We start from the raw sequence: 14,652 nt of genomic DNA, 5'->3' as shown, positions 1-14,652 counted from the left end.
AGCGTGTGTCAGTAATTCATTTCTTTCATTGCCAATACTCTTTTCTGTGGATATATCACATTTTGTTTATCTATTCTTTGTCCAGCTGATGGGCTTGTCTGTTGATTCCACATTTTGGAATAATGAATAATGCTGCTTTGAACATCAGTCTGGAAATGTGGACATATGTTTTCAGGTCTCTTGGGTTTATACCTAGGAGTTGAATTGCTAAGTCATACAATAACTCTGTGTTTACCTTTTTGGTGAATTTCCAAATTCTTTTCCAAAGTGGCTGGACTATTGTGCATTACCACCAGAAATGTATAAGAATTCCAGTTTCTCTACATTCTCATCAACACGTCTACCAGATATACTTTTGATTATAGTACAGATATAATAAATGCAAATAGTCAAACAAGTGGAACTTTTTTCATTTTCTACCATTAGATATTACCTTGAATTTCATAGGTCAGAAGGACAAAGAAAAGGAGAATGGAAAAAATAAAACTAGTTCATGTAGAGCTTAAGAAAATAGTATGTACAGTTTATAAACTAGCATTACTTCATACCTTAGATATATATCGTGATATTATGTTGATAACTTTTAGGTTAACATAAGCCTTTAGTTTTGGGATTTTATTTCTGAGAAGTAAGGTCTGTAATAAAAACAATTTGACATCTAATAGAGTCCTTATTGTCTTTACTCTGGATTTCAGGAATCAAGAGTTTTCATAGCATATGAGAAAAAGCAAGGATATTGCTATGCGTTTTAAAAACTAAATTTGCCAGTTAACCAGGTTAAGTAGTTAATAGGATTTATAAATACTTGGGAATGCTGTTTAGTTTATCACACCTGAATCTGAGTTAAAGATCCATAGCAGACTATATCTTCTCCTTGTAAAGCTTCTTACCTTTACAAGATTAATAGTTTTTTGTTTTCTGTTGTGGAAAAAAGCACATAACATGAGATCTCCCTTAAAAATGTTTAAGTGCACGGTGCAGTGTTGTTAACTATGTAAGCACAGTATTGTAGAGCACTTCTCTAGAAGCTTTTCATCTTGCATGACTAAAACTCCATTCCCATTAAATAGCGACTCCCTATTTCCTCCTCCCCCTAGTACCTGGGAACCACCATTTGACTTTTTCTGTGAGTGACTACTTTAAGTATGTAAGTGGAAACACACAGTATTTATCTTTCTGTGTCTGGCTTATTTCACTTAGCGTGATGTCCTAAAGGTTCATTCATGTAGCATATGACAAGATTTTCTTCTTTTTTAACATTGTTCTGCTGTCAGTAAGGATTTTATTTATTTGCAAACTTTTCTTTAATTGATGGATAATTATTTTACAATGTTGGTTTCATTTCTGCCAAGGATTTTCTTTTTTATATCTAAATAATAATTTGTTGACTGAATGTACCACATTTTTCTTATCCTTTTATCTGTCCACAGACTTTTAGGTGATAATTGTTGTTAATCAAGGCCAATTTCCTTCTTAATGAGTATACTTGTATTCAGCTCAGTTCAGTTCAGTTGCTTAGCCGTGTCCGCCTCTCTGCGACCCCATGAACTGCAGCACGCCAGGCCTCCCTGTCCATCACCAACTCCCGGAGTCCACCCAAACCCATGTCCATCGAGTCAGTGATGCCATCCAACCATCTCATCCTCTTGTCGTCCCCTTCTGCTCCTGCCCTCAATCTTTCCCAGCATCAGGATCTTTTCCAATGAGTCAGCTCTTCGCATGAGGTGGCCAAAGTATTGGAGTTTCAGCTTCAACATCAGTCCTTTCCAGCGAACACCCAGGACTGATATCCTTTAGGATGTACTGGTTGAATCTCCTTGCAGTCCAAGGGACTCTCAAGAGTCTTTTTGGTGCAAAAATAATTGTAATTTTGGACCGTGAATTTTAAATTACTATAACTAGGCTCAAACGCATCTTTATTAATCAAAAAGGAACCATTACACTAAACACATTTTTGTCAACGAGAAATAAGGTTGTTTACTCCTGTAGCTTAAACATCTGTGTTTGGGGATTCAACAAACTATTGGAAAGCAATTTTCTACATCCTGCTGGTTGTGGAAGTGTTTTCCCTCAAAAAGTTGTCAAGATGCTTGAAGACGTAATAGTCGGTAGTGGTAGTCAAGAGGTCAAGTGATTGTGGCAAATGAGGCAAAACTTCGTAGACCAGTTTGTTCCATTTTTGAGACGTTGGTTGTGCAGCGTGCAGTAAGGTGTTGTGGAGAAGAATTGGGCCCTTTCTGTTGACCAGTGTCAGCTGCAGACATTGAAGTTTACTGTGTATTGCATCAATTTGCCGGGCAGACTTCTCAGATGTAATGATTTCGCCAGGATTCAGAAAGCTGTAGTGGATCAGACCTGTAGCAGACCACCAGAGAGTGACCATGACCCTTTTTTGGTACAAGTTTGGCTTTGGTAAGCGGTTAAGAGCTTCTTCTCAGTCCACCCACTTTAGCTGGTTGTTGCCTGTCGTATAAAATCCGCTTTTGTCACGTCACAATCTGATCAGGAAATGGTTCGCTGTTGAGTAGAATAAGAGAAGACAACACTTTAAAAGGACGATTTTTAAAAATCTCTAGTCAGCTCATGAGGCACCCATTTAATCGAGTTCTTTTACCTTTCCAATTTGCTTCAAGTGCCAAACGACCATAGAGTGGTTGACGTTGCTTTCATTGGCAGGTTCTTGTGTAGTTTAAGAGGGTCAGCTCTGATGCTCTCAGTTGGTCACTGTTAGCTTCTGATGGCTGGCCACTACTCCTCTCATCTTCAAGGCCGTCGTCTCCCTGCAAAACTTCTTGAACCACTGCTGCACTGGACATTTGTTATCAGTTCCTGGGCCAAATGCATTGTTGTTGTGAGTTGTCTCTGCTGTTTTATGGCCTATTTGAATAAGAAAATTGCTCAGACTTGCTTTTTTGTCTTAACATTATTCCCATAGTCTAAAATAAATAAAAAACAGCATTTTATGTCATTAGCAAAAATGCACATTAAAATGATGTAAAACGTAACCTCATTCATTTAAGGATGTATTCCAGTATCAGATGGCAAATTTCAATAGTGCAAAAACTGCAATTATGTTTGTACCAGCCTAATATATTGCAAGTCTGTATTAATGTAGGTGTGTATGGTTCAGCTAGCATCAGGGCCTTTTAAAATTCTAAGAAATATGATCTAATATATTGATAGAGATACCAACAAAAACATATCTATCATATTCTTACTTATAACAGTAAAAATTTGAACCAGTCTTCATGTTCAACAGTAGAAAAATAATAAATTGTAGGCCATATTGTTAGAAATAGTATGCTCTGATTTACCTTTCAACCTCTAGTAGTTGTGCTCTTTCTTTTTATTCTGACTGCATCTTGCCATACTTGAGGAGTTCCTTCATTTCTAGAAAATGCACTGACTCCTTTTTACCCTTTTAGTTACCAGCCTTACTCTTGACTTCACTCTATTTTCCCTTCATCTGGATATATAATTTTAAAAATTCTGTTGATGATCTTTTTAGAATGAAAAAGGATAGTAAGCAGATAGTTGGCAAAGAAAAAACTATAAAATTCCAGATGTAGATGTCCACTTAAGCATGGTGAATTAAAGAGACATTTTACTTTCGTGCCTTATCAATCCTCTAAGATGTTTGTTAAAGACTTTTTAAAGATACATTAACATACAAGAGCAATAAATTGAGTACATAGGAAGAATGAGAAGGATATACTGTCCATTAAATAGGGAGAACTTAATAATTTTGAAATCTGGAAAGAAAAGAAACAAGCCAATTCACGTCCCAAAATGCCAGTAAAGTTACAAAAGCTAAGGAATTAACAGTATCAGGTATGTCTGGAGTCAGATGTAGAGGGAGTTATTAATAATTAGTTTCAAGTTTTAAGTAAGAGGCAAGTTTCAAATTTATGAAAGAATTTCAAACTCCCTCTTTTTTTTAATTTATATATATATATTTAAATTAATTTGTATTTTAATTGAAGGATAATTGCTTTCCAGAATTCTGTTGTTTTCTATCAAACCTCAACATGAATCAGCCATACGTATACATATACTCCCTCCCTCCTGCACCTCCCTCCCATCTCCCACTCCATCCCACCCCTCTAGGTTGACACAGAGTTGGGAGTTTCCTGAGACATACAGCAAATTCCCATCAAACTCCCTCTTTTGTCCTGTGTAGCCATTTGAAAACCCCTCCCCTATCCCAAAGAATGGTGGTATGTTTTCTGGTGAATTCTGATTTCTGACAAATTCCAGTGATTTCTGATTTCTTAAGAAGTCAGGCACCTGTAGGGTGAGCTACTATGTTGAGAACAGGAGGATGATCTGAAAATATCTAGCTGAGCACTGAGATCTCTTGTTTTCTTCTCCTTGGCTTCTGGTATGTTGGCAGCTGATCTTAAATCCTTTCCAAGCAGAAGTGTGATCTATTACTGGTAGAGAAGACTTTCTGATACTGACAGTTGGGATCCGCCGATGAAATGTTTGGGTTTCTGCCCTTTTACACAGACCTGAAGCTAGCTACTTGACAAGCCTCGCCCAAGTACACAGTATATCCAGTTAGCTTTTCTATGCTTCACTGTTAAATGCTAACGGTTAAGGAAAGACTTTGATGTGAAAATTGGAGACCGAAGGAACCAAATCAAAAAAAGGAGCTCGGAGAAGACTTTGAAAAGTTTACTCTTCTGTAAGCACTGAGAAAAATAATACATCCATAAAACAGTAAGATGTTATTTTGTAAGGTTTGATGAGAAGTCAAAAAAGAGCTAATAGAAATTTTAAAGTTTGGTTTAAATAATCTTTATGTAGAACTTGGATGATAAGGGTAAAAGACTCTCCCAGAAAAGAGCAAAGGGGAAAAAAACAAAAGTAGGAGTGAAAAGATAGGAAAATATAAAGATGGGTCCTAGAGGGCTAACATCTGAATAGGAGTGTCAGAAAGAGAGAACAGGAAAAATGGTGTTGAAAGGATTATTAAAGTAGTAATTTAAAAAAAAATTACGTAATATATTTACAGAATGTATTTCCAAGCATTTTTGTTTCCACATTGAAAGGGTTTTTCCCTGGTTACACTATAAAATTAATTTTAAAAAATCCATACAGGGTCATCATCATGAGTGCTAAAAAGAAACATCTCAAGAGTATCAGTATATTAGCTTGCAAGTGGGGCAAAGTTTCAGACCCTTCACAATCCCTGGTTGCTTTAATTTCCATTTTCCTAAAGACTAATGATGATGAGCATCTGTATATACCATACACGTGTCTTTTTTTACCAAAATTTTTTGAATAATCTCTCCATGCTCATTGTTTTTTTGATACCAAGATTTAAGTATTCTGTATATAGTCCTTCATTAAATGTGTGATTTGCAAATACATTTTCCCAATCTGTAGACTTTTCTTTAAATTATCTTAGCAGTGTCTTTCAAAGAGCAAGGGTTTTTAATTTTGGAACGATTCATCAGTTATTTCTTTTATTGATTGTGCTCTCTTTGACTTTTTAAAATCTTGTGCATGTATTGCTGTGATCAAACACAATTTTAAAAACCTAAAACATGAGTTCTCATTTTAGAGACAGGAATTCATATCCAAGAAATGACAGTACTTAGTTTATTAAAGTTCAGAACAAAACTGTCATGTCTTAAATTTATGATTCGTAAATTTTTCTGTCATTGATGTGCTGATTTTATCAAATATTTTCTTTGCCTTTTATTTAATCCCCCAATATTGAGACATATTATTGATGTTGAGCTGAAAATTATGTTTTTTGTTATTATGGTAGTTTTTTGTTTGTTCTTACTGATTTGCACTTGGAAAAAAAAGTATCTTTCTACATTCAGTTTTTATACGGGTCCTTGAACCGTGTACTGCATTAGGCACAGTATAGTAGACCTATTAAGACCCTATATCAAAGTGCTATTAAAATCTAGTCTGAATTGTATAATAGCCTTAATTTAGACTAATAGAACCAGTCAGGGAGAGAGGGAGAAACCTAACTTTTAGACTGTTATTCTTTTGTGACCATGTACTGATCGTATTGGTCAGAATATTTGAGATCATCTAGTTTAATTCCCTTTCTTTGGGATTGGAATGAAAACTGACCTTTTCCAGTCCTGTGGCCACTGCTGAGTTTTCCAAATTTGCTGGCATTTTGGCAGTTTTTCTTCCAATCCCAAAGAAAGGCAATGCCAAAGAATGCTCAAACTACCACACAATTGCACTGATCTCACACGCTAGTAAAGTAATGCTCAAAATTCTCCAAGCCAGGCTTCAGCAATATGTGAACCGTGAACTTCCTGATGTTCAAGCTGGTTTTAGAAAAGGCAGAAGAACCAGAGATCGAATTGCCAACATCTGCTGGATCATGGAAAAAGCAAGAGAGTTCCAGAAAAACATCTATTTCTGCTTTCTTGACTATGCCAAAGCCTTTGACTGTGTGGATCACTATAAACTGTGGAAAATTCTGAAAGAGATGGGAATACCAGACCACCTGACCTGCCTCTTGAGAAATTTGTATGCAGGTCAGGAAGCAACAGTTAGAACTGGACATGGAACCACAGACTGGTTCCAAATAGGAAAAGGAGTATGTCAAGGCTGTTTTTATTGTCACCCTGCTTATTTAACTTATATGTAGAATACATCATGAGAAACGCTGGGCTGGAAGAAGCACAAGCTGGAATCAAGATTGCCAGGAGAAATATCAATAACCTCAGATATGCAGATGACACCACCCTTATGGCAGAAAGTGAAGAGGAACTCAAAAGCCTCTTGATGAAAGTGATAGAGAAGAGTGAAAAAGTTGGCTTAAAGCTCAACATTCAGAAAAGGAAGATCATGGCATCCGGTCCCATCACTTCAAGGGAAATAGATGGGGAAACAGTGGAAACAGTGTCAGACTTTATTTTTCTGGGCTCCAAAATCACTGCAGATGGTGACTGCAGCCACGAAATTAAAAGACGCTTGCTCCTTGGAAGGAAAGTTATGACCAACCTAGATAGCATATTCAGAAGCAGAGACATTACTGCCAAGAAAGGTCCATCTAGTCAAGGCTATGGTTTTTCCTGTGGTCATGTATTGATGTGAGAGTTGGACTGTGAAGAAAGCTGAGCGCCGAAGAATTGATGCTTTTGAACTGTGGTGTTGGAGAAGACTCTTGAGAGTCCCTTGGACTGCAAGGAGATCCAAGCAGTTCATTCTAAAGATCAGTCCTGGGTGTTCATTGGAGGGACTTATGCTGAAGCTCCAATGCTTTGGCCACCTCATGCAAAGAGTTGACTGATTGGAAAAGACTCTGATGCTGGGAGGGATTGGGGGCAGGAGGAGAAGGGGACGACAGAGGATGAGATGGCTGGATGCCATCATTGACTCGATGGACAAGTTTGAGTAAACTCTGGGAGTTGGTGATGGACAGGGAGGCCTGGTGTGCTGCAATTCATGGGGTCCCAAAGAGTCGGACACGACTGAGTGACTGAACTGAACTGAGTTTAATTCCCACTGGTAAAGAAATTGAAACCACAGTGTTTAAATGACATGGCCAAATTCAGGCAGCTAGTCAGTGGAAGAATTGAGACTTTCATTGTGAGAGGAGACTATGTTCAGCAGAACCTTTCACTGTTCTGTTGCAGCCTCTGTTTTTAGACATTTAAATAACTATTTGAAAACTGTTTTTTGTACATAGATGAGGAATTCAGAGTATAGTTTTAAAATGACTTAATAGTATGGATGTGGGAGTTGGACTGTGAAGAAAGCTGAGCACCGAAGAATTGATGCTTTTGAACTGTGGTGTTGGAGAAGACTCTTGAGAGTCCCTTGGACTGCAGGGAGATCCAACCAGTCCATTCTGAAGGAGATCAGCCCTGGGATTTCTTTGGAGGGAATGATGCTAAAGCTGAAACTCCAATACTTTGGCCACCTCATGCGAAGAGTTGACTCATTGGAAAAGACTCTGATGCTGGGAGGGATTGGGGGCAGGAGGAGAAGGGGATGACAGAGGATGAGATGGCTGGATGGCATCACTGACTCGATGGACTTGAGTCTGAGTGCACTCCAGGAGTTGATGATGGACAGGGAGGCCTGGCGTACTGCGATTCATGGGGTCGCAAAGAGTCGGACGCAACTGAGGCGACTGAACTGAATAGATTAAAATAGATTATGACTGTTAATCAATTGTAAGAGTGGTTTTGAAACACTTGAAAGTGTTTCTTTAGTATATTAATAATCTTGTTTTGTAGGTAAGAAAAATCTGTGAAAAGGGTTGGAATGTTCTATGTCTGATTTGCCATTACTTTAAATCTTAGTAGCCTCATAAATTAAACTTCAGTTTTAGTCCTTAAACAAAAGGTTGTAGAGCTAAAAGAAATGCTGAGTTCAAGTTGCTTAATTACAATAACTTTTATTTTGAGAAATAATACTACATTTGCCTAGTAACTATAGGGTTTTTACTTTGGTGCTGTAATTACTCAAAGTATTATTGTTATAGAGACTTAACATCTTTAACTGTAGAACATAAATGATCTTTCATTTTTGGGTAGAATATTTAGATAATACATTATAAGTAAGTTTTAATTTGAATCTGTCTACTACCTTTAAGTACTGTTTAAAAATAGGAGACGGAAAGAAGTATTTATCACTGGCATATTTTGATTCATCTTTTTCCTCTCTTACAGGACTTCTGGTGATGTTCTTGAGACATTCAATTTCTTAGAAAATGCTGATGACAGCGACGAAGAAGAGGAAAATGATATGATTGAAGGCATCCCAGAAGGAAAAGACAAACATCGGATAAATAAACACAAAGTAAGAATTCTCTTTTCTTATTAACTACAATGTATTTAGTCAGTGTGTTTGGAATAGAAAATTTCAAGATGTCTTAAGTTACATTGGAAGTTATTGATGATTTTTTATTACGTCATTTGAAAGTTTTTTATATAGTTCTTACTAAATTACCCTACATATAGTAGAAATTATTATCTACTGTATTATTAACTAATTGGCAAAAGAGGGTCTGTTTTTGTGGGACTAGTCCAGTGTTTTGGAACTTTTTTGGGGGAAAAAAAAAAACTGTCCTATCACAGTTAAGAATCCCTGCTATAGAGTATCTCTTGAGGTACAGTAAAGAAGTGATAAGTTGTAATTGATATGGGTTGATACTCCCACCCTGGGTGAGGGAATAAACTAAGAATTGTAAATGTTTGTGTCAACACTCTTCACTCTTTGTTAAGGATTAATGAGTTTTCTTTTGCGTATAACCTGGGAAACACATTGATGTATTTTAGTGTTGATACAGAGTATTTATAAGAGCAAAAATAGATTAGATGATCCATGTGTGAATTATCATAGCAGTGTACAGTATTTCAACTGTGGTTTTGAATTCCATTGTAGTTCTTTGCGATTTTACAGTAATGTGGGGAAAATTCCAGTTTTCCTCAAAAGCTTCCAGTCTGTAAAAGCAGTTTTCAGCCTTTATGCCACATACTCATGTGAAACATGGGTGAATAGACGTTCTGATTTTTTTTTTTTTTTGGTTGTTGTTGTTCTGAGAAGCATTACTATAAATTCCACAGCTGTTGACTTGCATTACTTTCCTTAATAACTATTGCCATATCCTTATGAGTTCTGGACTATAGGTGCAGTTCTCAGTGCATGAGGTCAATTCAACACAACATACTGGAATGTAAGTGACTGCACAGGTCTTTAATAGAGTTACCCCTAAATCTTTTGTAATTAGAGACGTTCTTTGTGAGGATAATCATATTTGAAGATCAAGATTTTAACCATTCTTACTGCCACATTACTTGCATCACACTGCGGACCACTATTGACAACCATTTATCTAGGATATAATTTGAGATTGTTGAACTCTCTGGAAAATCTTAAGATTTTTGTTTCTAAATAACCTAAAAATGGGAGTGCAAATGTAAAGATAATTGTGTGAAAACATAAAGGATACCTTTACAATTTATCATAAAGGTAATTCTTGGCTTGTGTTCCCTTTACAGATAGGTAATGAAGGCTTAGCTGCTGACCTAACTGATGATCCTGATACTGAGGAAGCACTGAAAGAATTTGATTTTTTAGTAACTGCTGAAGATGGTGAAGGAGCTGGAGAAGCACGAAGTTCAGGGGATGGCACAGAATGGGGTAAGGTGATAAAGAAATACGGGGGTGGGAAAACATCTAGGCCTTAAAGATGTATTTTACTAAATATTGTATGTGGAATGTGTGTATCTGAATGTATGCCGGCAGTTAAACTGAGAGCAAGGAGAAAAGTGGTATTCAATAATTTCAGAGTATTTTGCATCAGTTTATTTAGATTTGGTGGCTAAACTGTTTAATATATGGCTTTTGTTGAATTTTGGTTTTTGAAATTTGTCTTGATTTGAAATTGAAACATTCAATTAATTTAGAAATTCAGTTCCTTTCTTAGCAGATTTTTTTTTTAAGCATGTACACAGTTTTAAACATTCCCATGATTTAATTTGGTAATAGATTTGGGTTTCAAGAAGGTGACTCTCTTCAGTATGCCTGTATGGTATACCTGATCAGATAATACCATACAGGCATACTGAAAAGAGTCATCTTCTTGAAACCCACATCCATTGGGTTGCCAATAGTCAGACACGACTGAGCTCGCATACACACAGTAAAGCTATTAATCCTGAATAATAGCTCTATAATGAACAAGATTTATTAACACTATTAAACTTTATTGCATATAACATTCACTGTACAAACGTGTTAAGAGCCTAGCCTTTGGAAGTGATCTACTGCTAATAATAATCCAGCTATAACTAAAAGGGTTAAAACAATTCTATTTATACAGGGTTTAAAAGGCCCATTAGAAAGTAAAATAAAAAGTGTACAAAGAATTTTAAGATAATAGCTGAGGTCCAGTATGATGTTTCAATTAAAAATGTTCATTCTGTACTTACGGCTGATTTCACATTGTATGGCAGAAACCACAACATGGTTCAACAATTATCCTCAGTTAAAAATAAATTTTAAAAACATGTTAATAATAGACACACCAAAAAAAGTTTCATTCAGTCAACATTTAATACCAACATGTTCCTGGTAGGGAGAACTCAGCTTTATTGGAGAAGGGTACTAAGTATTTTAATGCATATTTCACATGAATACCAAAATTGCTTAGTTACTAGCAAGAGGAATTATCACTAGATTTTTAAAAACTACTTTGGTGATAAGGAGACACACTTCAGTTTATAAAAATGCCTCATGTATATATTTAAGCTGAATATTGCTAATAGCAGGAGAGGCAGAACCTGAAAGAGAACGTTTATTGACTGTCCTGATACAAACTGAGTACTTAAAAGGTCTGGATTTTGTTATCAGCATTCTCATTGTTTATGATTGTCAAGCATGATTTTTCAGATCTTAACTTCTCCTAAGTGGAGGGAGAGGAGGCCTATTAATTGAAAATTAAAAAAAACAATTGCTACAATTTTCTTCTAGACTTTGAATATACATTTTTGTACTTACTCTTTGAAAATTGCTAAGTTACAGAAGTTTACCCTTCTTAAGAATTAGTCTTGTTCAAGAGGACAGTAAAAATATCTAATTTTCTTCTTTCTTTACTGTGCAACCTATTAATGTTGGAAATACCTTATTTTTTCCAATAGTTTCTAAAGTACTATTTATTTTTTTCTAGATTTAAAAATAATTATAGAAATATATTTAAATTATATAAATATTTAACTATCTTATAATTCATTTGGGTTTTTTGGAGGTTTAGAACCCACAGATACATGTATAGAAGAAAATTAAAAATCATCAATAACAATGCTATGTAGAGAGAACCATGATTAACATTTATATCTGTGTGTATTTAGCAGGATTTTGCTGTGTGGTGGTTTATAACCCACACTTCCACTTATTATTCTTCTATGACATCATTTTTAATAAGTGCATAATATTCTGTCATTATGTTTGATTATTTATTTTATCTGGCACTACTGATGCTCATTTAGATTATTAAAGGGAGAAAAAAAGATTGAAAGCAGTTTTCAAACATTTGTGTAGCTAAATCTTGGCACATTTCCATTCCTATTCTCTTCACCTAAAATTGCTGGAAGTTTAACTCTCCATCAGAAGAATATATAAAAATTTCAGGAATTTAATTTGTATAAAATGGCATTACTTCTGTCATAAAAAGTGTGCAGTTGATTAGTCCTTCTGTCCAAAAACTTTTGACTGTAGAGCAGTTTCAAGAGAGGACCTAATTAGTGAATGATGACTGTCGATACTTTTATTTACTTCTGCTTATTAATATTTGAGAATGACCTGAATCTTTTTGTGTAATGGAAGTAACCAACAAAGTCTCTTCCATCCAGACAAGTCTAAAGTATCTTTAAAGCATTTTAAGTTCTTAAGACAGAAAGGACTCTGTTAAGAACAAAATGATTCAAATAATTTCTTTCCGTAAGAAATGAAAACTATCACAAAATCTATGCAGGGTTTTTTATAAGGGATCTATGCAGTGATTTTGAATTTTTCATTTTTACTCAATAGGTATCAGGGTTTTTTCCCCAAAGCAAAGAGGCTGAATATACAAATATCCCTTTATATTTATTTACTTAAAAGTTGAGTTTACTTACAAATGGGAAAGTGATTTTCAGATTTAAGTTACTGGGTAAAGGACAGATTTTTTTTTTTCTTTCTAAATAGTGTGTCATAATAAAACATCCCTGTATTCACCCACATGGGATAATCTGTGTTATTTTTATTTTGTATACTAGCATAGTACTCAGATATCTCTGATTTTGAATTCTTTTGTTCTATGAAACCACTCCTTTTTAGAAAGCTTTTGAATCTTTTTTGTCTGTCAGGGTAGTTTGGGTTTAATTTTAGTAGTTCTTAATTCTTGGCATAATCAGAAATATTGGTGAGCATTTCTAATTTTGCTAAACATTTTAAAGATGTTTAGTTATTGTCTGCTACACTTTGAAACTGTGGTCTGTAGAATTTATAGGACTACAAAATACTGACTATTTAAATGGATAGAGTACTAAATATTTGAATAAATTAGTTTCAAGTTTATGGTAGATTTAATTCCTTTGCTTTGGTAGTTAGAATCACCACAATAGAATTTTAGGCTTTTGTGGTTTTGAGTTGTCAAGGATCAATTTTTTTGTGTATATTTGTGTTTTCTTATTTAAAAAAAAAAGTTCCCCTAAGTTATTCAACCTCATTTCTTGGTATTTTTTCCCCCCTAGATTTTTTAAAAACAGCATTAATATGTAGAAGATTATGCTGCCTCTTCCTTTTTGCTCATAACTATTTCTTATAAGCAATATCAAATCAGCTGTTACTTACCAGGCAAGTTTCAGGATGTTTGTGCACATATGCATTCACCAACCTGTTCTCTGCACTGCCTTAAGTTTACCTTTGTTTCCTAGATTCAAGTTTATCTTGCAAGTAATATTTCTTTTTTTCATAAGCTTATCGTTTTTTACTCCCTTTGCTTTCTCACTTCACTACCCTTTGCTACTCCAGTTAGAGCATTCACAGCTTTACTTTTTATGCAGAGGTCTTTTAAAAAACTCCTGTTTGATTTCATGTGTAAAGTTTACCACTGAAGGTTTTGCTGTTGTTCCTATGAGGTCAGCAAAACTCACTCCATATGTGTCAGTTTGTCCCTTTGAAAAATAAGAATTACTGGCTTTATTAAAATGAGCACAAAGCAATTAATTCTTTAGATCACATTTTTCTTAGCATATTAGATAAATTGACAGAACTATTCTTGATATAAATAGTTTTCAGGAAATTCATGAGTAGAGTACAGGAAAAGTGAATTTTCTCTTTAAATCAGTATTACGACAGTAGTACGGTTTGCAGATTTGAAAATCATATGTGTAGATTTTAGGCTTTGATAACCTAGTTTCAGTGAATTCAAGTTAGCATATTAAAGTTTTGAGTTTAACTTTTTACACACTGACTACCTAAGATCATAGTACCATAAGGTAGAAAATGATGGCTGTTTTAGTAGGAAAACCTCAAGGTACAGAAAATTGAATTTCTGGGTACCCTTTTTTTTTCCCCCCTAAGAGGCTTGCAGAATCTTAATTCTGACCAGGAATCAAACTTTACAGGCAGTTAAAGTGCCAAGTCCTAACCACTGAACAGCCAAGGAATTCCCCTGTGTACCATTTAAATATGAGGATCTTTTATGTTTGCTACAAATAACTGTCTATAAGGAAAAAAGATGTTTTTTGTGTCCACCGTACATTGAGGCCTATGGAGTTTATAAGACTTATAAGCCAGAAATATAATAAGTTATCAAAAATTGTGAAAGTATATTTTCTCTAAAATCTCCCTTTTATATCAGTCTTCTTGATTGACTTAGCTTACGTGTTTTAGTATAATTTTTATTTAGTAACAGGGTTATGTAAACTGACTCTTCATTGATCTTTAACAGAATGTTAAACTTCCAAATAACAGCTTTAAACTTAAGAAGTAACAGTTTAAAACTTAAAAGATGGAAAAGCCTTTAATATCTAAAATAATTCAAATAGACATATTTTTGTTTTGCTTTATTTTTAATGCTGTTTTCCTCTAGTATTCTATAGGGTAAATTTTTTATAGGCACAAGTATTTACTTAAAACAAATATGGATTTGTTTATTCAGCTAAAATTGCT

At 34.9% G+C, this 14,652-nt stretch overlaps 1 protein-coding gene across 4 annotated transcripts in view; it reads left to right on the top strand.

Moving 5' to 3' along the window:
- The window catches only part of STRN3 (striatin 3), a 105,808-nt gene that overhangs the window by 58,088 nt on the left and 33,068 nt on the right, over positions 1-14,652 (top strand). For all 4 annotated transcript variants that reach the window (XM_055556101.1, XM_055556099.1, XM_055556100.1 and 1 more), the window contains exons 6-7: positions 8,664-8,793; positions 9,996-10,137. In XM_055556101.1, coding sequence (XP_055412076.1) covers positions 8,664-8,793; positions 9,996-10,137 — 272 coding nt within the window. The remainder of the gene's footprint in view (positions 1-8,663; positions 8,794-9,995; positions 10,138-14,652) is intronic.

The sequence above is a fragment of the Bubalus kerabau genome, chromosome 19 (genome assembly GCF_029407905.1).
Source record: "Bubalus kerabau isolate K-KA32 ecotype Philippines breed swamp buffalo chromosome 19, PCC_UOA_SB_1v2, whole genome shotgun sequence".
Taxonomy (NCBI): domain Eukaryota; kingdom Metazoa; phylum Chordata; class Mammalia; order Artiodactyla; family Bovidae; genus Bubalus; species Bubalus kerabau.
Note: the sequence above shows the minus strand (reverse complement) of the source record. Positions and strands in the feature narration are given on the sequence as shown.